Source organism: Cervus elaphus, chromosome X (assembly GCF_910594005.1).
Source record: "Cervus elaphus chromosome X, mCerEla1.1, whole genome shotgun sequence".
NCBI lineage: Eukaryota > Metazoa > Chordata > Mammalia > Artiodactyla > Cervidae > Cervus > Cervus elaphus.
This window is the reverse complement of record NC_057848.1, coordinates 165,324,238-165,351,293: the sequence shown is the minus strand read 5'-3', so window position 1 is coordinate 165,351,293 and position 27,056 is coordinate 165,324,238. Positions and strand designations below refer to the sequence as shown.

General features: G+C 40.7%; 1 protein-coding gene across 7 annotated transcripts in view; it reads right to left on the bottom strand.

Moving 5' to 3' along the window:
- Positions 1-27,056, bottom strand: part of MID1 (midline 1) — a 395,471-nt gene that overhangs the window by 60,282 nt on the left and 308,133 nt on the right. For all 7 annotated transcript variants that reach the window (XM_043895871.1, XM_043895870.1, XM_043895868.1 and 4 more), the window contains one exon: positions 20,744-20,839. In XM_043895871.1, coding sequence (XP_043751806.1) covers positions 20,744-20,839 — 96 coding nt within the window. The remainder of the gene's footprint in view (positions 1-20,743; positions 20,840-27,056) is intronic.

Sequence of the window (27,056 nt, the reverse complement as noted above, 5' to 3'; positions counted from 1 at the left end):
CCAGAACTCAGAGTCCTGGGGAAGTCTTCCAGGGATTTAATGCCAGGTCTTCCCCACTTGGGCTTCCCTGATAGCTCAGTTGGTAAAGAATCCACCTGCAATGCCGGAGTCCACAGTTTGATTCCTGGGTTGGGAAGATCTCCTGGAGAAGGGACAGGCTACGCACTCCAGTATTCTTGGGCTTCCCTTGTGGCTCAGCTGGTAAAGAATCTGCCTGCAATGCAGGAGACCTGGGTTTGATCCCTGGGTTGGGAAGATCCCCTGGAGAAGGGAAAGGCTAACCACTCCAGTATTCTGGCCTGGAGAATGGGGTCACAAAGAGTCAGACACGACTGAGCGACTTTCACTTTCACTTCCTTCCTTACTAGTTATAAGTTATTGGGCATTTGCGTAAACTGTCCATTTCTCAAGTTCCTCATCTGCATAATAAAGAAAATGTCAACTCTTTACCTGGTTGACCAGATGGTCCCCCAGGGGACAATGGCAACATCTGGAGACATTTCCCATTGTCACAGTTGGGGGCAGGGAAGAGGGTATATGAGTAATACTGACATTTAGTGGGTAGAAGTCAGAGATGCTGCTATTAACCATTCTATGATGCTCAGGACAACCCCCAATAGAAAAGAGAATTATCCAGCCCTAGATATCACTAGTGTTGAAGTAGAAACCCCAGGGCAGACAGTGGTGAGAACTAAATGAATTAGTAGAAAAACATCTATTTCTGCTTCATCGATTATGCAAAGCCTTTGACTGTGTGGATCACAACAAACTGTGGAAAATTCTTAAAAGACATGGGAATACCAGACCACCTGACCTGCCTCCTGAGAAACCTGTATGCAGGTCAAGAAGCAACAGTTAGAATGGGACATAGAACAACAGACTGGTTCCAAATTGGGAAAGGAGTATGTTAAGGCTGTATATTTTCACCCTGCTTATTTAACTTATATGCAGAGTACATCATGTGAAATGCTGGGCTGGATGAATCACAAGCTGGAATCAGGATTGCTGGGAAAAATGTCAACAACCTCAGATATGCAGATGATACCTGTCTAATGGCAGAAAGCAAAGAAGAACTAAAGAGCCTCTTGATGAGGGTGAAAGAGAAGAGTGAAAAAGCTGACTTAAAACTCAATATTCAAAAAATGAAGACCATGGCATCCAGTCCCATCACTTCATGGCAAATAGATGGAAAAAAATGGGAACAATGACAGACTTTATTCTTTTGGGCTCCAAAATCAGTGCAGATGGTGACTACAGTCATGAAATCAAAAGACACTTGCTCCTTGGAAGGAAAGCTATGACCAACCTGCTGCCGCTGCTGCTGCTGCTAAGTCGCTTCAGTCATGTCCGACTCTGTGCGACCCCATAGATGGCAGCCTACCAGGCTCCTCCGTCCCTGGGATTCTCCAGGCAAGAACACTGGAGTGGGTTGCCATTGCCTTCTCCGATGACCAACTTAGATAGCGTATTAAAAACCAGACACACACAAAAAATAAATAAATAAATAAATAATAAAAACCAGACACAACACTTAGCTGACAAACTTTGGCAACAAAGGTCCATACAGTCAAAGCTATGGTTTTTCTAGTAGTCATGTACGGATGCGAGAAAAGTGTTGGTCACATAGTAACGTCCGACTCTTTGCAACCCCATGGACTGTAGCCCACCAGGCTCCTCTGTCCATGGGATTCTGCAGGCAAGAATATTGGAGTGGGTTGCCATTCCCTTCTCCAGGGGATCTTTCCAACCCAGGGATTGAAACCAGTTCTCCTGCATTGCAGGCAAATTCTTTACCATCTGAGCCATGTAAGAGGTGGGCCATAAAGAAGACTGAGCACCAAAGAACTGATAGTTTCCAACTATGGTGCTGGAGAAGACTTTTGAGAGTCCCTTAGACAGCAAGAGGATCATACCAGTCAATCCTAAAGGATATCAACCATGGATATTCATTGGAGATACTGATGCTGAAGCTATAATACTTTGGCCACCTGATGCAAAGAGCCAACTCAATGGAAAAGACCCTGATGCTGGGAAAGGTTGAGAGCAGGAGGAGAAGTGAGTGACAGAGGATGAGATGGTTGGATGGAATCATTGACTGAATGGACATGAATTTCAGCAAACTCCAGGAAATAGTGGAGGACAGAGGAGCCTGGCGTGCTACAGTCCATGGGATTGCAAAGAGTTGGACACGACTTAGCACGAACCCAGAGGAAAAGTCTTTGGAGTTTGAAGTCTTAGGGCTTTAGAGTCAAAGGGTTGTGGGTGTGAAAAATGTGTTAAATTTCTGTGAGAATGTTTTCTCATTTTAATGCTTTCAATGAGAACGTTTGTAAACTATCTGGCACTTAATAGGCGCTTGAGAAAAAATAGTTTTCTTCCTTCAGGGCATGAACAGACCCAAAGATGGAAATCAGAGGATGGCAATCTGAAAATAAAAACATCCTTGCAGAATGGTTTTTACTTTACCCACCACGTCCTGCCAACTGCTGTCCCAGTTATAACAAATGCTGCTCTTCCCCTGATGTTTTTCTCAGACTCCACTCAACTGACTTCAATCTTACATTCTTGGCATGAATACCACTGACTTTTCTTTTTGTGTTTACTGTTAACGCTGTTCAAAGCTGTTCCAAAATGAAGCAGAATGGAAGGTGTTGCTCATAATTCATTCAAAAACAATAAACTCCTCCCTTCCTTTCTCTTATTAATTACACACTTTATAACACAAATGCTCTACACCCTTCCGTTTGGGTTGGGCACACACACATAGAATGACAAAAATGAATATGGTCTGTCATGGGCGCTCGTCTCTATCAAGTCTTTTTCCTACAGTTTCTGGAAAGTGCTATTTTCGATGAAGTGATTTTCAGTCAAAGTAGGTGGCAAAAATCAGCTTTTAGACATTGTGGTCAGGGCTAAAAAGCAGCTTCTGGGAGAAGACAGTAGAATGCCAGGGAGTATGGAGGTGATAGGTTTCAGGGAAGGGAAATCATTTCTAATGGAAAGAGGAAGCTTCTACCCCATGACCTTCCATTACTCACTTTCAGTCTTACATGTCATTTCTCATTAAGTGGCATTCTTTTCAGTTGTTGTGCCATGATTCCTGAATAGGAGGGACTGGAAAAATACAAAGCTGGACTCCTATTCAGGCTTGACTTACTCAACTATGGATGCCATCGGCCCTCCTGCAACGTTCCAGAGAGTGAGGGTTGGATCCCTTCTCTTTGGTCTTTCTGACAGTGAGTGAAACAGACATGACCATTTCACTATTAGACTTGCACTTGTAAGTCCAGCTTGGAAACACTGGACTTTGTTCTGGCTTTCTGATGTGTCCACAGGCACCATCTACGAATGATATTACCTAACTGTTTGTCACTTAGGAATATCAACAGAAGTTGGGAGGTTGATTTTTACATATCTTGAAAGCCTAGTGTTGACATTCCCATTTCTTCAAATACAGTGAAAGAAGGGACACTTGAGAGAAAATGAACATCTGAGCTATGCTTATGATGGGGAAAACAGATTTGGTGCTGTCATTCCATTCAAGAGGAGGTCTGTGGTTCTATTCCCCTCAGAGAGGGGCATGAGACTAGGACGAAGTACTAGTTGTCGCCAGGAAATACCAGTAGGGGTGTGGGGAAGTGAGATAGGAAAGGTATGGAACCAGGCAAGTGTGCTTTTATGAACACCACTGCGGTCAGAAGGTGATGAATCCCAGGGGTAACTTTGGGAACCAGTGCAGAACACACTAGCTGATGGGGAGGAAGAGGAAAATTTATCTACTGACTCCCATCAGCGGCTGGCTGAAGGCTACTGGGGCTGGGTGGGTGTGAACATCCCTCTGGAATTAACTGGTGGGGGTGGGAGGAGCCCCCAGGAAGACGGTTAGCCTCTTGCAGTGGAAGGTCTGAGGCTAGGGGACATGTATGGGACTGGTGAGTGTGCAATAGCCTGGCATGACGCTGAGACAGGAGGGCTAGAGCCTTAGAAGAGACTGCCATCTGGGACTTTTTTGTTTTTTGGCCACTCTGTAGAGCTTATAGAACCTTAGTCCCCCAAAACAAACCCATGCCCCCTGCAATGGAAGCACGGAGTCCTAACCAGTGGACTGCCAGGGAATTTCCTGGCCATTTCTTAAAGAAGAGCTGTCATTGGAGGTCAGAGGACAATGGTGTCACAGTTGTCCCGTTTGTCTGATAGCTCCAATGACTTAGGGCTCATTTGCAGAATTAAACAGAGTGCATCCGACAGTGCTTTCTATCCTAACCTTGATCAGTCCTGACCTTGGGGCCCACAATCTACCTCCAAACCTCCCTTTGCAACTGCCCATAAATGGGTCTAAATCTGAGCAACAGGTCTCAATTCCAGCAACAAAGTTGGTTGGAAAAGAAAACACATGGAATCCAATGAGACACACTAAAATATATATACCCTTCACTTTTCCATCATGTCAACTCATTGTGAAATTATTATTTACTTTACAGTTTCAAGGCTCAGTATGTAATTTTCTGCAGTAAAACTGAATTGTAAACACTTGAGTTAGGGATCTCACGAACTAGGGCTTCTCTCTCTCCCTACTCCCTCCCTCCCTCCACTATCTGCAAGGTCAGCTCTATCTCTATACACAAATCTGACACATGTTGTCTTTGCACCTTCCTACCTAGGAAACAGAATGCTCTGTGTATGTTTGTCAGGATCAGGGGGTGGCAAGATGGCGGCATCCTGCCAGGTAATGGAAACACTGCTTGCTTTAATTTTATTACCAAGAACAAAGCCCTCTTATTGTTTAATAGAACCCTTAAAGGCAGGCCTCATGGGCATAGTTCTCATTTTTTTGAGACCACAAATAAGAGGAATTCTTTAAGGCCATTTCATGAAAAACAGAAGGAATATATATATATATATATATATATATATATATATATATTTTTTTTTCTTCAAAATTAAAGCAATCCTTTGTTGAAGTAACTGGAACCTGACTCCAGGTTAGCATGTGTGTATGCTAGCTTTCTACGGGCATTTGTTGGCTTTGTTCACCCAGGCAATCATTCTTTTATTAAGGTTAAATCAAGCCTATGTCAGAGATACCAAAGAAACAACCTTCCTTTTGGAGATCATCTCTGCCATCATCATTTCCAGATAATATGCTAAAAGAAGGAACATTTTGCACCCAAAACGAACAAGCCAACACTGTCCCCTTGAAAACTCTATTATTTATAAAACTGGGAACCACACAAACCTTAATTCAGTGCTTATTCTGATCCAGCCAGCAAACTCAAATACTCATGCAATCCCTGCTTCTCAACTCCAAGTTTTACTTCTCTCTACTTAAGATTACAAAAGCTACTGGTCTCCAGAGATGTTTGCAATACTCTTAGTAGCTGAGGAACAGAAAGTGAGAAGCAATATGCATGCTCTTATCCCTCCTTGAATGGGCAGGATGTTACCTCTGTACAAATGAAGCAATCCTATAGACTTGGTTGAGTGCCCACAAAGTGCAAAGTACCACACTTAGAAACAGAACTTTGCCTTCTAAAGAAAATGACTATACTAGAAAATAATTAGCAAATCTTTTGACTACATACACAATTAACTGTTAAACCATGGGCTACAGAAATTCTAGCCCATGGAGTCCAATATGGCAACCACTAGCTGCTTTTTGTTTTTGAGCACTTGAAATGTTGCTAGTATGAATTGAGATGTGCTGTGAGGATAAAACATAGGCATTAATCTCTCTTATATTGATCACATATTGAAATGAATATGTTTTGAATTTATTGGGCCCAATGAGTTGTCTTGTTGTTGTTCAGTCGCTCAGTCATGTCTAACTTTTTACGACCCTATGGACTGCAGCATGCCAGGCTTCCCTGTCCTTCACCATCTCCCAGAGCTTGTGCAAACTCATGTGCATTGAGTCGGTGATACCATCCAACTATCTCATCCTCTGTCGTCTCCTTCTCCTCCTGCTTTCCGTCTTTCCCAGCATGAGGGTCTTTTCTAATGAGTCGGCTCATTGTATCAGGTGACCAAAGTATTGGAGCTTCAGCTTCAGCATCATTCCTTCCCATGAATATTCAGGATTGATTTTCTTTAGGATGGACTGGTTTGATCTCCATGCAGTCCAAGGGACTCTCAAGAGTCTAGTAAAATTAATTTTACCTATTTGTTTTTACTTTTTTTAAAATGTGGCTACTTGGAAACTTAACATTACATATGAGGTACCCATTAAATTTTGACCAGACGGTGTGAATTGGGAGGCTTAACTTTGATGGGGGTGGGCATGTGGTCTTTCCTAGACCTCATGTACTTCTAATTGACTTCCTTTGTATCTTTGATCTAGGGGGTCTGCACCATCTCTCTTTGAAGCTAGCCATGCTTACTTACTTTCCTAGGGCATTCTTCCGAAACTGTGGTGGTGGTAAAAGTAACGAAGTGAGTAGGAGGGCAGTTGGGAGGGAAATTATAGAGCATGGTTGCTGTATAAGATGGCCTTTGCTATCAAAAGGACAGTGAAAAATAAATCTGGTCTGGTTGGGAAGAGAAAAGACCATAAAATTCAGATGTCTGGGGTGGGAGGGAGACTCAAGAGGGAGGAGATATGTATGTGTATACACACACACACACATACACACATTTATTGGTGATTCATGTTGTAAGGCAGAAACCAACACAATATTGCAATGCAATTATCCTTCAATTAAAACTAAAAAAAAATAGAATTCACATGTCTGTCATTTGCTGATTTTGAGGTTGCAGAGTATGTGTGTGTGTTTGGGAATCAACAGAACCTGATATAAAAAATGTCACCCTATAAGCCATCTTCAGAACTAGGTTGATCAGCTATCTTACATCTAAAAGTGTTTAAAAGAACTTCCCTCCACTGAATTCCAAGTGGCTATCTGGTCGTTTTCTAAAGAAAAGAAAGACACTCTTCTGCTTCCCAAGGAGTCCAAGCAAGAGGGAATAGACAGGCACTTAAAGACCTTGAGGATTTTTGCCCAAGGACTGTATCTATAACAAATCACTATGCAGTTTTCGTTAAGCTTTCAAGTTGAAATTATGGATCTCATTATTCTATTCATAAATTTGAAAAATTTATAAAACCAAGAATAATCACTCTCAGGGCTCCCTGAATCAATGTTTGATTAACTCAAGTTGAACAAACTCAACTCCATTAAACAGTCAATTCCATCTATAAATTAGTTGATTAAGTTCCTATACACATTTTAAGAACTGAGGCAAAACTTACATATACAGGGGCTTCCCTTGTGGCTCAGCTGATAAAGAATCCGCCTGCAATGTGGGAGACCTGGGTTCAATCCCTGGGTTGGGAAGATTCCCTGGAGAAGGGAAAGGCTACCCACCCCAGTATTCTGGCCTGGAGAATAGTCCATGGGATCGCAAAGAATCAGCACGACTGGGCGACTTTCACTTTCCATATAGGAAAATGCATAAAACTAAAGAGCCTCTTGATGAAAGTGAAAGAGGAGAGTGAAAAAATTGGCTTAAAGCTCAACTTTCAGAAAACTAAGATCATGGCATCTGGTCCCATCACTTCATGGCAAATAGATGGGGAAATAGTAGCTGACTTTAATTTTTGGGCTCCAAAATCACCACAGATAGTGATTGCAGCCATGAAATTAAAAGACACTTACTCCTTAGAAGGCAAGTTATGAACAACCTAGACAGCATATTAAAAAGCAGAGACATTACTTTGTCAACAAAGGTCCATCTAGTCAAGGCTATGGTTTTTCCAGTAGTCATGTATGGATGTGAGAGTTAGACTAGAAAGAAAGCTGAGCACCAAAGAATTGATGCTTTTGAACTGTGGTGTTGGAGAAGACTCTTGAGAGTCCTGTGGACTGCCAGGCGATCGAACCATTCCATCCTAAAGGAGATCAGTCCTGGGTGTTCATTGGAAGGACTGATGTTGAAGCTGAAGCTCCAATACTTTGGCCACCTGATGCGAAGAGCTGACTCATTTGAAAAGACCCTGATGCTGGGAAAGATTGAGGGCAGGAGGAGAAGGGGACGACAGAGGATGAGATTGTTGGATGGCATCACCGACTCAGTGGACATGAGTTTGGGTAGACTCCAGGAGTTGGTGATGGACAGGGAGGCCTGGTGTGCTGCAGTTCATGAGGTCGCAAAGAGTCGGACACAACTGAGCGATTGAACTGAACTGAACTAAGGGACAATTCAATAGATTTTGATAACCAACCTGACCAATAGCTTAATCAAGATATAAAATATTCTCATCACCCCAGAAAGTATCTTCAAGACCCTCTTCCAGTCAATTTTCACCCCCATGATTAATCATTGTTCAGATTTTTATCACCAAATTCCTGTATCATTTTAAATTTTGTTTATAAATGTAACATATGCAATTTACTTTATAACCACTTTAAATGCCTAATGGGACAAAAATAAAACCCTAAGTAGGTAAATCTTCCCAAGTCTTTACGTAGCTCTTAGAAATCTAATAAACTTACAAATGTGGAACTCAAGTTCTAGTGAACATTCTAACATTGGTTTGAAACAAAAGATTTTATGCTTTCAATTTAAAATCAGATGTCTAAAATAAATTATATTTCAGATTACAATCTCAAAGTTAACCTGTCAAATTTCTGTAATATGTCACTCTCTTAAATGCTACAAACCCTTAAAATACAAACATATGTTTTAGTCCTACAGTGTAACACAAAATATTGACTCTGGCTATTATTTAGGTTTTCATTTTTTTACATCATTCACAAACTTCTAGGGGAGGAGGGAAAAAGAACTTTATTTACTTAAGGAAGTAAACTAGTCATCTCAAAGAAGTTGAAGTTACCAGGTCAAGGATTTCTGATCAAATATTTGAGAATTCACAAAACCCAAAGGCCTACGGGTTCTACTGATATCACTGATTAATACCCATTGTGTCCTCATTATCCTGCATTGGACAGGGTTTCCAGTTCCCCTGCAGATGGGAATATTTCTGGTTCATGAAAATTCCCCCTTGGAATTAAAAAATATATATTGATTTATTTGGTTGTATGGGGTCTTAGTTGCAGCACACAGGATCTTTGTTGGATCATGTGGGAATCTTGTTGTGGTGCACAGGGTCTAGTTGTGGCGCATGGGCTTGGTTGCTCCCTGGCATGTGGGATCTTTGTTCCCTGACCAGGGCTCAAACCCGAGTCCCCTGCATTGCACGGTAGATTCTTAACCACTGATTTGCCTGGGAAATCCCCCCGCCCCCTCAACACACTAGGAATTTTTAATCATGTCTTTCAATTCTGTCATCTGGATTGGGTAGCTGAGATTGAATAACCACTCCAGTTGCCTTACTACTCAATTGGATTTAATCCATTTCTTTGCTGGCTGGTTCTTGTTCTGTCTGGCTTCAAGTCACATTTCGGTGGTCATCTGACATTTACCTCAAAGGACCATAGGGATAATTAAGTCAGGAATTGACAGTAGGAGTTTGTCAAGTGGCCATACTATTTTTCATATATATTTGCATAGTGAGTGAAGTCGCTCAGTCGTGTCCAACTCTTTGCGACCCCATGGACTATAGCCCACCAGGCTCCTCTGTCCATGGGATTCTCCAGGCAAGAATACTGGAATGGGTTGCCATTTCCTTCTCCAGGGAATCTTCCCGACCTAGGGATCGAACCCAGGTCTCCCGCATTGCAGGCAGGCGCTTTAACCTCTGAGCCACCAGGGAAGCCTATATTTGCATAAGTACACCCTAAACCACAGGCTATTTCTTGCTGTGGCATTGCACCCATTTGATACAGTAATCATCTCTTTCTAATACCTGCAAGAATGGACAAGGCATCATCTTCCCAACCTGTGTAAAATAGATGGAAAGTGTCCTTGAACTCATCACAGCCTAATGCGAACTCAGAAAATTAGGCTATGATGATAATTTTCATCACTTCATATATATATAAGTCTGATGTTATATATAGTGAAAATGCTTTTAAAAGCATAGTAAAAGCTCTATCATAAATTCCTAGAGTGGGAAGTTACCTCACTTGATTGCTAAAATCTCTATTTGTGTTGCTTTTCACTGAAAGCCCTTGTATATTCAGGGGTAGCCTCCGGCTTTTTAAATAGCTGAATTTAAAATTTCATATTTCTGTTTGAAACAAAAATAACCAGCGCTACAATCGTACCCTTGTTAACAAACATTTGATATGCATGACTCAATGATTTTGCTAGGGAATTTCAAAATTAGAACAAAGTTCTTCAGTTTTCCCTATAACATTTAGCAATTAAAAATAGAAGTCAATTGAATGAAGGTAAAAGATGATGTGTCCTGTTTTTTCTCATCATCTTATATTCAGAGATAATTGCAGCTTGATTATCACAAATAGCAATTTTATATTGAGAAAAATAATTTAAACTAGATAGTTAAAATTTTTGAAGTATAGTTGATTTATAATGTTGTGTTAGTTTTGGGGATATGGCAAAGTAAATCAGTTATCTATATACACATATATTCTTTTTCATTATGGTTTATTACAAGATATTAAATATAGTTCCCTGTGCTATACCATAGGGCCTTGTTGTGTAGGACCTTGTTGTGTTTTTTTCTTCTTTTTTAAAAAATTTTCTTGGAACTAATTTATAAACTAGATATGAAGGCCAAGAAACAAAAGGGGTTGGTTCAGTAACAAAATGATGGCTTGATGGGTCAGGTCATGCGTCTCTGAATGGTAGGCACAGAAGCAATAGTGGGACCCAAACTTCTACCTGACAGTCATCTCATCCAGGATCATTTGTCTCAGCTCTGACTCTCTCACCTGAATCTATTCAACTACCACCATCTTAAGTGAAAGCTGAGTTAGAACTACGACGACCATTTAAAAAATCTGTCACAACCTGTTCTTACTATTCTTTATATTATGCCAGAAACATCCCTGCTGCTCTAATAAAGCATGTAAATATTTCAAGACAAGAAGGTTATGTGTGGGATAGAGTAGGGGAGATGTGATAAAGAATTCCTGTATTATGGGGAGGAACTATGTTAAGATACATTAGTAAAACTATTGTCTTCACTCCTCATTCCTACTGCTCATCCATTCAGCCTTCCCAATTAAGGCTGATTATTTCATATTTAAGTATTAGCCTTGGAAATCTGCATGACTAAATTCAAACACGTAAGAAGGACTGTCTTCAGAGGCATGTATGTGAGCATGTGCCAATCCAAGCCACCTGGTAGGGTTCTTAATCTGACACAATAGTTCATTCTATCCAAACTGGAAAGATTATAGATGATAAAAGGTTTTGATCATGTTTTTTAAAAAGTTTCAAAGCTGAAATTTGGGAATGTTATTCTGAAAGTAATACCAAATTAACTCTAATATTCATTCATTCATTAGTAAGATTCATCTCTTATTTCTAAATACTGGAAACCACTCTACTGATGTCTTCTCATTATTCCTCATGAATGTACCTAAGAAGGAAACAGGATCCAATGCCCTTTATGAATCAGTTTTTTAAAGACAAGAGCACTGAATCTAAGAGGAGACACTCAAGTATGTGTTGTACACCACCTTAATAAACAGTTAAATTTAATCTCCACCAAGAAAAGCTAAATTTGCTTCATGAATTGTCAATTTTAGCAAATTTGGTGGAGTAAACTGGATACACAACCATTAAACACATACAGTAGTCAAAAAATGAATCTTCTCATGATGGAAAGATAGCCCATGTTCTTGGATTTGAAGAATAAATATTATTAAAATGGCCATACAACCTAAAACAATCTACAGATGTAATGCGATCCCTATCAAATTACCTATGACATTTTTCACAGGACTGGAAAAAATAATCCTAAAATTCATATGAAACCATAAAAGACCCAGAATTGCTAAAGCAATCCTGAAGAAAAAGAACAAAGCAGGAAGCAAAACTCTCCCAGACTTCAGACAATACTACAAAGCTACAGTAATCAAAATAGCATGGTACTGGCACAAAAACAGACATATGGATCAATGGAACAGAATAGAGGGCCCAGAAATTAACCCACATACCTACAGTCAATCTTCTGCAAAGGAGGCAAGAATATACAATGGGAAAAAGACAGTCTCTTTAGCAAGTGGTGTTGGGAAAGTTGGACAGTGACATGTAAATCAATGAAGTTAGAACACATCCTCTTACCATACACAAAAATAAAGTCAAATTGCCTTAAAGACCTAAAGATAAGATATGACACCATAAAACTCTTAGAAGAGAACATAGGCAAAACATTCTCTGACATAAATTGTACCAATGTTCCCTTAGGTCAGTTTCCTAAGGCATTATAAATTAAAAAAAAATATAATCAAACCGACAAGCTTTTGCACAGCAAAGGAAACTATAAAAAAAAAAAAAGAAAAGATATCCAACAGAATGAAGGAAAAAATTTGCAAATGATATAACTGTCAATGGCTTACTTTCCAAAATATACAAACTGTTTGTATAACTCTGCAACAAAAAACAATCAACCCTATCCAAAAATGGGCAGAAGACCTAAATAGACATTTTTCCAAAGAAGACATACAGATGGTGAATAGGCACATGAAAAGATGCTCAACACTGCTAGTTATTAGAGAAATGAAAATCAAAACAACAACAAGGAACCACCTCACACAGGTCAGAATCAGTCAGTTCAGCTCAGTTCAGTTGCTCAGTCGTGTCTGACTCTTTGCAAACCCATGAATCGCAGCACGCCAGGCCTCCCTGTCCATCACCAACTCCCAGAGTTTACTCAAACTCATATCCATTGAGTCGGTGATACCATCCAGCCACAGGTCAGAACAGTCATCATTAAAAAGTCTTCAATAACCAATTATGGAGAGGATGTGGAGAAAAGGGAACCCTCTTGCACTATTGGTAGGAATATAAATTGGTGTAAGTATGGAGGTTCCTCAGAAACCTAAAAGTAGAATTACCATATGATCCAGAAATCCAACTCCTTGGCATACACTTGGACAAAACTGTAATTCAAAAAGATACATGCACCCCTCCCTATGTTCATGGCAGCAGTATTGACAATAGCCAAGACATGGAAACAACCTAAATGTCCTTCGACAGATGAGTGAATAAACAAGCTGTGATCCATAGATACAATGGAATACCTCTCAGCCATAAAAAGAATGAAATGCCATTTGAAGCAGCATAAATGCAACTAGAGCTATCGTACTAAGGGAAGTAAGCCAGACAGAGAATGACAAATACCATATGATATCACTTATCTAAAATATGACACAAATGAATCCATCTATGAAACAGAAACAGAATCAGGCACATAGAGAACAGACTGGTGGTTGCCAAGGGGGAGGGGGTTGGGGGGAAGGGTACAGTGGGAGGTTGGGGTTAGCAGATGTGAGCTTTTACATATAGGATAAATAAACAAGGTCCTACTATATAGCACAGAGAACTATATTCAGTATTCTATGATAAACCATAATGGAAAAGAATATATAAAGAAGAATGTGTGTATGTGTGTGTGTGTGTAACTGAATCACCCCGCTGTACAGCAGTGATTAACACAATATTGTAAATCAACAATACTTTAAAAAACAAAAGAATCTTCTCTAGAGAAGATGAAGTTCTGTGTAGTCCAAGAGTTCCTTTTCTCCTTTGTTCTGAGAATACTAAGACTTGAACTTAAGAGATTAATCTTTAGCTTAGTTGGAGAATGAAATGGCAACCCACTCCAGTACTCTGGCCTGGAAAATCCCATGGACGGAGGAGCCTGGTAGGCTGCAGTCCATGGGGTCGTGAAGAGTCGGACACGACTGAGTGACTTCACTTTCACTTTTCACTTTCATGCATTGGAGAAGGAAATGGCAACCCACGCCAGTGTTCTTGCCTGGAGAATCCCAGGGACGGGGGAGCCTGGTGGGCTGCCGTCTATGGAGTCGCATAGAGTTGGACACGGCTGAAGCGACTTAGCAGCAGCAGCAGCTTTAGCTTAGTGGCTTGTCACAATCCAGTTTCTGAATGCCACAATAGCTGCACTATCGTGTTATCCTTATTCCATAGCTATTTACACAAACAGCCAAGAATGGCTGTGGACTGCCTGATGTTGTTCCAGAGTCTGCTTCTAAATATACCTTGAGAACATTCTCACAAGGGCTCATGTGAGTGGGAATCAAACCCTTATCTGCAAGTGACAATGGATTACAACTTTGGACATTTAAGTTGGCCCCTAGCAGGATACAAGTCATCCAAAATCAGACACCTGTCCACAAAATACAAACACCATGTTTGGTGTCCAGATGCTGGTCTTCATTCAGGGGCTCCAGGCGAAGAAACCGCCAAGGTTTCCATAGAGAGCTAATGCTTTGACATAAAACTACACAGTAAAATTAATTTAAACATAAAGGTTCATCTTTCTTTTTAACCTAGCCACTTTTTCCTTTTTTCCAGTGTTTACATTTAAATGCTTTTAGGGCTTGGTGACTAGCTGGAAAGTTCTTTTACAGAACCCCATCTGTTTCCCAAATCATTTTATTACCATTCCTTAAGCTATCCTCTTCCCTTTCAATTTCCAGAGCTCAACATCTAAGCAAAAGTCACATAATACATGGCACTTAACTTATGCACAAGAAATCTGTCACTCCACATGTCACCTAGCATTGGAAAAATCTTTACTCGAAAGCCAGTAAGACAGCAAACTTTCCATTGAGAGCAAAGAAAAAAAAATAGTTTAAAGACTTAGGGTGAAAATCAATGGCAAAAGGACACAAAAAGTGATTATAAACAAGGAAACATAAGCCAAAGGAGCTAAAGCTAGGCCTTTGATGTGATGCTGGCTTAGAGAATGGCCTGCTAGGATGAACTTGGGCAAGGACGGTGGAGTCAGCTGAACCTGTGATATCTCCAAACTACTATGGCAACTAGTCAACATTTTGTAGCTTTTCTCTACCACCTTACTGTGGATTTAGTCATTGGCTACCTACAATTCCCCAAAGTGCATATACACTGCATCCAGGTATTATATTTCCTGTGAAAGAACTTGATTCTCAGAATGTGTGGAGAATATGATATCCATCAGTGATTCTAAGCATTTGCCTAGCTAATAAACTATGCCCTCTGATTTTTAAAAGTAAATGGGGAGGCGGATGAGTTGATGAAGAACAAAAGTCCCTGTTTGACCTAGAACTGTGAATTTCTGTAGCTGACCCAAATTTTGACCACTTTTCATGAACTTGTTCTACATCCCATAACTAATTCCAAACTCATCCCAAGGCAATTTTTGACTGCATTCTTCTCCTGCAGAAAACAAAACTGAGTAGCTAAAACCCACTAATTTTTGGAATTCTACCCAATTACACAAACATTTCTTGGGAGTCTACCTGATGTTGCCTTTTCAATGCTTCCTTCTCTTGAGTCCTAAGCTGCCTTGGCCTCATATCTCTAGTTTTCAAAAGAGTTGTCGTTTACTGTCAAAAAGCCATTTCATTTGCTTGCCCTCATTAAAAAAAAAAAGTTGTGAAAACAATGAGGATGGGGGTGGGAGACCTTCAAACTCTTTTCATGCTAAAGAACAGCAGAAGTGAATCCTAGGAAGGAGGTGTGGACTTATAAGGATGTGGCATTTCCTCAGGATTTGGTGTGAACTCATTGATTTAATTTACAACAATTGGGATTTGCCTCTGTGCTTTTGAGTGTTTTTAGCTCCAGCTGGCAGGGGGATTATTTTCCCGTGGAATGCTCAGACCCAAACACAAGGATACCTTCAGAAAGAGGAAAAGGAAGAAATACAGTCTAGGAACCTAGGTTGTGAACTAGGAAATTCTTTTCCACTAAACTGATTTAAAAAAGACTGTCATGCTGGCTGGTGCCTAATCAATCCCACCACCTTTTTTGGAGTTTACTAGTACTGGGACATTTCCCCTTGGATGTGTGGTCATTTTGCATCAAGATATCCATCCTAGTTCCCCAATAACCCAAAAACATCATTTCCTGAAAAGAGCCAGGGATGCTGATGTTAACTGTGGAATTGACACAGTGTTCCTCGAGCCCTCACTAAACCTTCAAAACCAAATCAAGTTCAAACTCAGATGCAATATTAAAGCTCACTGACCCCTCATCTCTCCAAAATCAGTTCCTACTTATCCAGCCTCACACACTTGCATTCCTATAGAATGAACTACTGACTGTGTGTACATACACTCTTCATTTTTCCATCTCCATGCCTTAGTTTGCCCTGAAAGTAGAGCCTCTCCCATCTCTCCATATGTCTGAATGTTACATACCCTTGAAAGCAGGCTCAGAAACTGTACTAACTGATCCAGTTCCCAGATAGAAGAAATTTCTTCTCTGCAATTCCAAAGTATATCATCCCTAACCCTCTTATGGGCTTTCCTCACAGCTCAGGCAGTAAAGAATCCACCTGCAATGCAGGAGACCCTGGTTCCATTCCTGGGTCGGGAAGATCCCCTGGAGAAGGGAATGAAAACCCATTCCAGTATTCTTGCCTGCACAATCCCATGGACAGAGGAGCCTAATGGGCTACAGTCCATGGGGTCGCAAACAGTAGGACTCAGCTGAGCGACTAAGCACACACACACAGAATCCTCTTATGGGAACTCATTTTCCCATTGTGTATTATTGCTCTTTCATCTTAGTTGAGATAGTGAGCTTTGTGTAGGCAGGGTCGTTCCCACCCAGCACAGGGAAACACACACACAGAGGAGGATCCACATGGAATGAAGCAGTGTGACCATTTAACAAGCCCAAGTAACTGAGTGCAGGCAAAACTTGACAGACACACTTACCCAGAAATACATGTTTAGTGAATACCGCCAACAGATCAACAGAGTCCAGACCCCAAAGAGCAGAAAGTCAGGTTAAGCTGAATTATCTACATCTTAGAAATAAGGCAAAAAGAAGACTGATTCCTTTGGATGACATACTAGATTCCACTCCATTTAGCCAGCTGAAGGAAGGGTTATCTGACTCTCAGTTGGGATGTAAAAGACCTTGATTTTCTATTGACTATTGAGGAGGGCTTCGTCTCTGCTAAGTTTAATGTTAACTTAGAGGAAACTGATGGGATGCAAGGTATTTAGCTCAAATATAATGATTTTATTGCCCCTTAGGTCACAAGAAGATCCCCTGGAGGAAATGACAACCCACTCCAATATTCTTGTCTGGAGAATCCCCATGGACCAAGGACCCTGGTGGGCTACAGTCCACAGGGTCGCAAAGAGTCAGGACATGACTGAGCGACTTCACTTTCACTTTCAGTCACTAACCAGTTCTGCATTGAATTTAGCTGTCTTATTCTAGCACTCTTTTCCCCAACTACCCCCAACCTCCAAATTTGTATGAATCAGTTTCTGATAAAGCCAGCTTTATCATTTCGCTTGTTCCTTTATCAAAGATTAAATAAATTTCAAGGCAGATTCATTTGATTAAAGAATGCTCAAACTACTGCACAATTGCACTCATCTCACATGCTAGTAAAATAACACTCAAAATTCTCCAAGCCAGGCTTCAGCAATATGTGAACTGTGAACTTCCAGATGTTCAAGCTGGTTTTAGAAAAGGCAGAGGAACCAGAGATCAAATTGCCAACATCTGCTGGATCATCGAAAAAGCAAGAGGGTTCCAGAAAAAACATATATTTCTGCTTTATTGACTATGCCAAAGCCTTCGACTGTGTGGATCACAATAAACTGTGGAAAATTCTGAAAGAGAAGGGAATACCAGACCACCTGACCTGCCTCTTGAGAAACCTGTATGCAGGTCAGGAAGCAACAGTTAGAACCGGACATGGAACAACAGACTGCTTCCAAATAGGAAAAGGAGTACGTCAAGGCTGTATATTGCCACCCTGCTTATTTAACTTATATGCAGAGTACATCATGAGAAATGCTGGGCTGGAGGAAGCATAAGCTGGAATCAAGATTGCCAGGAGAAATATCAATGACCTCAGATATGCAGATGACACCACCCTTATGGCAGAAAGTGAAGAAGAACTGAAGAGCCTCTTGATGAAAGTGAAAGAGGAGAGTGAAAAAGTTGGCTTAAAGCTCAACATTCAGAAAGCTAAGATCATGGCATCTGGTCCCATTACTTCATGGCAAATAGATGGGGAAACAGTGGGAACAGTGGCTGACTTTGTTTGTTTGGGCCAAAATCACGGCAGATGGTGATATTGCAGCCATGAAATTAAAAGACGCTTACTCCTTGGAAGGAAAGTTATGACCAACCTAGACAGCATATTGAAAAGCAGAGGCATTACTTTGCCAACAAAGGTCTGTCTAGTCAAAGCTATGGTTTTTCCAGTAGTCATGTATGGATGTGAGAGTTGGACTATAAAGAAAGCTGAGCGCTGAAGAGCTGATGCTTTTGAACTGTGGTGTTGGAGAAGACTCTTGAGAGTCCCTTGGACTGCAAGGAGATCCAACCAGTCCATCCTAAAGGAGATCAGTCCTGGGTGTTCATTGGAAGGACTGATGTTGAAGCTGAAACTCCAATACTTTGGCCACCTGATGCAAAGAGCTGACTCATTTGAAAAGGCCCTGATGCTGGGAAAGATTGAGGGCAGGAGGAGAGGGGACGACAGAGGATGAGATGGTTGGATGGCATCACAGACTCAATGGACATGGGTTTGGGTAGACTCTGGGAGTTGGTGATGGACAGGGAGGCCTGGTGTGCTGCGGTTCATGGGGTCGCAAAGAGTTGGACACGACTGAGTGACTGAACTGAACTGATGTGAGATTTTGATGCTCCATTTTTAAAACATTTGCCTTGAAAATGTGAATAACTGAATAAAGAAACACATAAAAATAGGTACTGTTGGTATTATTATTTATCTATTTATAATTAATTTCCCCTGATTTTTATCTAGAAATTTCCTAAATACCAAATTTATTCACCCACACACATTTCATTCCATTCCACACGGTTGATAAAGAAATAACAACAGCAAATGGAATATATTCTTTACTCTTTGTCTAGAATAATTTCTCATGGCATCTATCTGTCTATTTGAAAGTCTGCTACAATCAATTCGGTAATAGTTTCATTTTAAAAGCCTATATGTCAACTAAATACCTAATCTTTTGAATTAAAAATAGACTCTGCTTGTAAATTTCTTGAATGACACATCTATCTATCGGTTGAAATTACCAAACATTACAGAATATAATTTTTCATGTTAGGACGAACAGTGTTTTGTAAGTTCAAGCCACACTAATGTTGCATTAGGAGCAACAGTTCTTCTGAAATCACTAAAGGCCATAATAGAAACCAGACACTAATGCTTTAAGAAGTATCTAGCTGAAATGGAATGAAATAATCACTCAATCCATAAAGCATTTGTAAGATTTCACCATAAGAGACAGGTAATTTTTTTTCCATTTTTTTTCCTTAAACTGACAAGAAATAATTCTTTCTTCTGGTCCTTCCTAAACATCAAATGCTGTCACATCATAAAAAGAAAATACAGCACACGGATCATTTTTTGTTCATCCATCTAATTCTATAATACATATTCACTTCACCCTATAATAATGAGAACATCATGCTTTTTCATCATTATTTACAGTGCTATTTAATCAACAAGGCTCCGCATGCTTCCTGGAAAGATTCCTGCCAGAAGCAGTCAAAGACCTGTGTTCCACAACTTGCCCTTGCTTTTAGTGCTGCCTGCATGCTCTTGACTAAATCCCAACATGCTGCAGTTATGGTGAACTTCATGGAAACATATTTGTCAACTAAGATGTATTTATTACACCTGTAGTGAGTTGAATTGTATTATATCCCACCCCACCCCCCAAAAAAAAGAGTGTGTCCAAGACCTAATCCCTAGTAAATATGACCTTATTTGGAAATGGGGTCTTTGTATATGGAATCAAGTTACAGTGAATTCATACTGAAGTGGGCTTCCCAGTTGGTGCAGTGCCAAAGAATCTACCTGCCAGTGCAGGAGACTTAAGAGACACTGGTTCGATCCCTGGATAGGGAAGATCCCCTGGAGGAGGAAATGGTAACGCACTCCAGTATTCTTGCCTGGGAAATCCTATGGACAGAGGAGCCTGGTGGGCTACAGTCCATGGGGTTGCAAAGAATCTGATGCGACTGAGCACACACACATATTTGAGTAGGGTGGAGCCTAATCCAATGACAGGCATCCTTTTAAGAAGGGGAATTGGATACAGACACAGAGACACACAGGGACAAGGCCATGTGATGACAGAGGCCAAGGTTAGAGTGATGGATCTAGCAGCCAATGGACACCAAGGACTGGGCTGCAAACACTAGGAGGTGGGAAGAGGCATAAAAGAGGCTCCCCAAGAGCCTTCAGAATGAGCAAGGCCTTGCCAACAGCTTGATGTTGGACTTCTGACCTCTAGGAATAGCAAGAAAATCAGTGTCTGTTTTATGCCACCCAAGTGTGCAGTAATTTGTTACAGCTGACATCAGAAACTAATACAACACCTTTTCAATAGTGCTTTTGGCGGGGTGGGGGTGTTGTTTGGAGGGGTGATTCAAATCTACAAATTTAGGAATGCTAAGGTAAGATGGATTAGGGAGAGCTGTGATAAGAGTGGGGGCAGAGCAAAGCAGTGGATGGAGAGAGATTCTCAAGGGTTCTAGTTCCTTCTTATTTCATCCATCTTAGACATCTGGCTTCTGCAAAAACTAATCTTAAGAAGATTCCCATCAGAAAAATATAAAGGGTGAGGGTATAAAAAACCATGATCAAGCAGTTTTCATATGAAAAATAGCACATAGAGAAACTCACCTCAACATGTTGACATGTTTGGATGAGTTTAGCCAAAAGCGTCTCCAGTTCCGTGTTCCTCTTAATAAGGTTGGTGAGGTTACTCTCCAAGTTTTGCTGTTCAGAAAAAAGAGAGAGAGGAAAATATTATTCTGCACACTTTTAATACTTTAGTATACATAAAATTACTTATACTCGGGAAAATGGGTGCATTTTAAAAGAAATCTCAATGAAATCTATACAGTTTCAAGTTCTTGTAGATTTATACTAGATTTTGAAAAATCACATGTAAAAGATTGTTTTAAAAATGTTCACCTCTTACTCTTTTTGTGCCTGCTTTGTGCATGAACTCGGGCATATTTCACTGACTAATTAGTCATAGGTTATATTCTGGTTGTGCACCAGGGAGAGAAGAGGTAATTGGATTTCTAATTCCTTATCTAAATCAGAAATGGCAGTAACAGAAGGAATACACTCCCATATCAAATCAACCACTGTTGGATTTTTAGAATTTACCATCTTATGGGCAGGCTGATGTCAATCCCCTGAACTGTCTGAACTGTCCAGCTATTGCTGACATTATGGTCATTTATAGGCATTTAGAAGAAGTGCTCATGATACATGTTTATTCACTCACAGTACGTTTCACTGTACATGCTTCTATTCTATGCCTATCAGCCTATCAATGCCAAATCAAATTTCCTTGAATGTTACATTTTTCATATTACTATCCTCCTTATGGACTTCCCAGGTGGCACTAGTGGTAAACATCCTGCCTGACAATGCAGGAGACTTAAGAGATGTGGGTTCGATCTCTGGGTCGGGAAGATCCCCTGGAGGAGGGCATGGGTAGCTACTCCAGTATTCAAGCCTGGAGAATTCCATGGACAGAGGAGTCTGGAGGGCTACAGTCCATAGGGTTGCAAAGAGTCAGACACAGCTGAAGTGACCTAGCACATATCCTCCTTAAGAATCTAAAATTATGCCCTATTCCTTTAGAATATCCATATTTTTTACAATTTATTTTATTGAAGTATAATTGATTTAGAATGTTGTGTTAATTTCTGCTGTATAGGAGATTCAGTTATATATATATATACATATACACACACACATTCTTTTTCATATTCTTTTCCATTATGGTTTATCACAGGATATTATGTATAGTTCCCTGTGCTATACAGTAGGACCATGTTGTTTATTCATCCTATATATAATAGTTTGCATTTGCTAATCCCAAACTTCATGGAAAATAGATGGGGAAACAATAGAAACAGTGACAGACTTTATTTTCTTGGGCTCCAAAGTATCTGCAGATGGTGACTGCAGTCATGAAATTAAAAGACACTTGCTCCTTGGAAGAAAAGCTATGATAAACCTAGATAGCATGTTAAAGAGCAGAGACATTACTTTGCCAACAAAGGTCCGTCTACTCAAAGTTATGGGTTTTCCAGTAGTCATGTATGGATGTGAGAGTTGGACTATGAAGAAAGCTGAGTGCCAAAGAATTGATGCTTTTGAACTGTGGTGTTGGAGAAGACTCTTGAGGGTCCCTTGGACAGCGAGGAGATCAAACCAGTCAATCTTAAAGGAAATCAGCCCTGAATATTCATCGGAAGGACTGATACTGAAAAGAAGCTCCAATACTTTGGCCACCTGAGGGGAAGAATTAATTCATTGGAAAAGACCCTGATGCTGGGAAAGATTGAAGGCAGGAGGAGAAGGGGACAACAGAGGATGAGATGGTAGATGGCATCACCAACTTGATGGACATGAGTCTGAGCAAGCTCCAGGAGTTGGTGATGGACAGGGAAGCCTGGCATGCTGCAGTCCATGGGGTCACAAAGAGTTGGACATGACTGAGTGACTGAACTGAATTCCAAACTCCCAATCCACCCTACCACCACCCCAACCTTGGCAACCACAAGTCTGTAGAACATCAAATTTTAAATTCCCCACAATGACTATTAACCTTATTTTCAACCACAGTAACACTCTGTTCTGGGTAAGATTCCTTAAGAGTTCTCCATGGCTTCTGATTCTTTATGCTCTTTATTTGTACCATTTTGCCATCGACATGTGTATTGATGAAGCTTCTACCACATGCCAGATCATGACAGAGAAAACTTAAAAGATCTACTCCCTATGTGCAAAGAAATGAGCATAGCACTGGGATAGAGATGCTGTAAACAAGAGAAGGGGAAGAGTCAGGCTGCTTCAGAAGGTTTCCAAGACGACACTTTTTTCTCGGAGACTGGGAGGATGGTGAACATGAGTGGGAGTTTCTTGGGAAGAGAGAATGCAGGTGGAGGTGAGCACACAGAAGTTCCCATTGGTGGGGAACAGCACAGTCTCATACAACAAACTCAGGGAGGCATGAGAGGGCAAAGGATTAGGGCAAGTGTGTTTTTAACATATAACCAATTCCATAGACATGATGAAGGTACAGAAAGGCAATCTGATGGTAGATCTAAGTTTTGTAATGCCGTCTGAGTAAAAGGATCTGCAAAGAGTATGAGGGAGATTTTGAAAATCAACAATTTCATAAAGGTAATAACAGTTCATTATACTGGGAAATTTATTTCTGAGGATGTTTACTCTTTTAACTTTCCTACATTTGAGATTTAGAAAGGTATAGTCAGGAAAAGGATCACTTTTATTGAATGCTTAAAATGCATAATTTTAAAGCAGAAATCTCTCTGGTCATTCTTAAACAAGTTATGCCTATTCATCGGTGTTTATCCTATTGTCTAACTTTTTTTCAATTTCACTGGCCACATTTTTCATTTCCAGTATGTTCTTTATAACATCTCCCTTTTCTTGTTGAATTACTTTCTGTTCCTGTTCCTGGATGCAACCGTCTCCTCTACAACTTCCAGAGAACTGAATATACTTATACTTAAGCTCTTCTGAGAAAAGGCAATTTCACATTTTCCTGTATTTGCATAACATTTCAAGAGAAATGGGTTTCATCTTAAGTCTTGTAATTTTTGCCTGACAGCTCATCTGACGTGAACTTCGTCCCCTGTGCTGTGATCTGGGGATTGGCACCACACAGGCAGCTGAGGTGCCTACTCAGTCATTAGGGCTTGAGGCTGCTTTCCCAGAGAAGGCGTTCCCACAAGACACCCATGTGCCACAGAGGCACAAGTCCTGGTTTGACTCAGTGCCTCTGCTTCCTTCCATGAGAATCCTGCCTGGCTCCAATCCTAGAGAAGGTGCGAGGTACCATTTGAGCCTGGTGTGTACATGGGGAGTCCTGTCCTCCAGGTGCATGGGGCATCTAAGCCTTCTGCCACGTGTGGGACACACCCCACCAGGTTTACCCTCAGGTCCCCACTGGCCCCTCACCACCTCCCTCTCATTTCTGCACGTCCTTTCATTTCTGGTCCTTGGAGACTTCCCACTTATGTTTAAGCTTGGTTATTATTCTTTAAAATGCATTAAAAATATTTTGTCTGTAATTCTCATGTGTTCAGAGTTCAGGGGGAGGTTTTGGGAATTATTTCATCTGGACGGGAAGACCAACAGGAAATCTTCCATGTCGGCTTTGAGACACTCAAAGCATCTCAAGTATACATATTTTAAGGGAGAAGAAGAACTGTTTCTCCCCTGAAGGATGGGATACCACAAGAAGTCAGAGAATGCACCAGACAGAGTGATTTATGTGCAACTTAATGATCTCATGTTTGTATAAAAAAAAAAAAACTTGCTTTCAAAGCTCTTTACCGCCAGCACCACAAAAGCCAACTGTTTTTCTACTGTTTGAATTAAAACAAACTGCAACTACTTTATGGTCTGAGACTAGAGAATCATTTCGAGGCCTTCCATTATTCAGTGTCTTTCACGTGGACATGACGACTTTATGGTACATCTGTCCACTTGTTTTTGTACATTCATCTTAGGGAATCCTTTTGCTTTTCTTTTTGGCTGACCCTTCAGAGCAGGAAATTTCTCAGGAAATGCATCATGAAACTGTTTAAAGTTCAATTGTCATAGGTAAGACTTTGAAACCTAGTCAGCAAGAGCTCCAAGTAAATGCAATCTAACACATTTAGACTTTACAAACATCTGCTTGCTTTCCCCTCCCTTTATTAAGGATCCATCATGTATAAAATCTGTTTTTAATCAACTAATACACAGACTAAAGCCTGTGGTTTAAACCCATTGACCTAGCTAGATCCTTTGGGGTTATTCAAATTTAAATAGTACAAGTGTTATTGAAGCCCGCAAAGAATTACCAAGTCACTTAGAAATATAATAAAGGGAAATGAAGCTGAGAGAGAGACTTGATTCCAACAGGTACCACAGGGACTGACAACACTTTTCAAGAGAGTTCGGGGAATGGGAAGGGAACCGAATCCAGTCCTCAGTGAACCATGTATCCATAACTTCCATTACAGGGACTGATATGGAGTTTTCTCAAATTTAACTGTATCACTAACATCCTGCACGGCAGTCAGCAGGGCCTATAACCTCTTGATTTTGACTGTGCTTTGTGCAAAAGAGAGATAATGCTTTTTGGCATCAGAGTCTTGCGACTGAAGTGGATATAAGTATCTACTTCCCTATGGATATCTAAGGAATTCTACAGAATAACCCTCTCAAAAGTTTTAGTTTCCTGTTCTCACCTAAAAAACGTCAATATGTTTCCATTTCCTTATGGAGCTGAAGCATGTAGAAGTACAAGTCAGGCATGAGTGACCACATAGGTAGAGCTAAGAACCTGGGGCTATGACCCCAGCTCAGTTCTCCTGGACACATGATGCTCGGGCTTAGTTTTCTCATCCATAATGTGTAGAAACAATAAATATACCCATTTGTTCTAGTGGGGCTTCCCAGGTGGTTCAGAGGTAAGAACCCTCCTGCCAATGTAGGAGACACAGATTTGATCCTTGGGTCAGAAAGATCCCCTGGAGGAGGAAATGACAACCCACTCCAGTATTGTTGCCTGGGAAATCCCACGGACAGAGGAACCTGGTGTACTGCAGTCCATGGGGTCACAAAGAGTCAGACATGACTTAGTGAGTGAACAACAACATGCTATTGTTAAGTTCAGAGAAGACATTGAGCACACACACCAGGAACCATAATAAAAAGGTTTGTTGAAATCATGACTTACAGGATGAAACATTATTTGGGGTCAGCACCAGATACTACAGGAGCCCAACCTCATGTCTCAAGCACCCACCCTTCTCAAGCCTGCTAATGGCTTTTAGCTCAAAGTACCTGTTCCTTTTGGCTCCAGGGCTTTTTCTGGCTCCAGGCAGGCAGGGCAGGCTGGGGTGCTGGGGAGAAGGCAGGTTGATGCCCCAAGGAGCAGTCCTCAACCAGCAAGTACTGGTAATTGGTAAACAGCCCAACTTCCTCACCTCCAGGTGGGACCACTCTGAGCTGGGTTTCAGAAAATCTCAGAGTGCCCCACTGGGAGGAGCCCAGTGTCCACAGCAACTGCCTGCTCGTGACCATGCCCTCTTTCTGTCCTGCCATCCCTCTCCCTTCCAGATGCTTCCTGGATCACCTCCCAATTTGAATTCTGCCTTGGGATCTTCTGGAAGAACTCAACTAAAACTTTTTTTTTTCCATAGACATCCTAATCCTTTAGTTTTCAGTATTCCTTCTTATGAGGAATAGCCAAATAAACAGAACATTGGGGACCTCCCTGAAGGTCCAGTGGCTAAAGCTCTGAGCTCCCAATGCAATGAGGTTTGATCAAGGAGGTTTGATCCCTCATCAGGGAACTAGATCCCACATGCTGCAGCTAAGACTTTGCATGCCACAACTAAAAGATGCCACGTGCATCAACTAAGACCTGGCATAACCAGAAAACAAACCAAACGAACAGAAGACTATTGTTTCAGGAAGATATTTATAACTACAAAAGTTTGTTTTCTGTTCCTTGCATCTTCCCTCTTTCCAACCTTTTCAAGAGACAATAGCCTCCAAATCCTAGGCTCTAAACCAGCACTGTCACTAAAAATATGATTTGAGCCACAAATGGGAGTCACATTGAAAATTTTCTAATAGTTGTTATTTTTTTAAAAAGTGTAAAAGAAACAGGTAAAATTTATTTTAATATATTTGTTGAACTCAATTTTCAAAATATTATCATTTCAACATATAATCAATATTATAAAACTGATGAGATCTTTTATATTCTTTTTCTTTATTTTTACTAAGTCTTTGGCGTGTTTTACATGTATAACATATCTCAATTCACAAAGCCACACTGCAAACACTCAGCTGCTACATCAGTTTGTGGCTCCATTACTGGACAGCATAGCATCAGAGTCTAGAAAAAGGGTCCGCCAAGTTTTCCTGCAAAGGGCCAGGG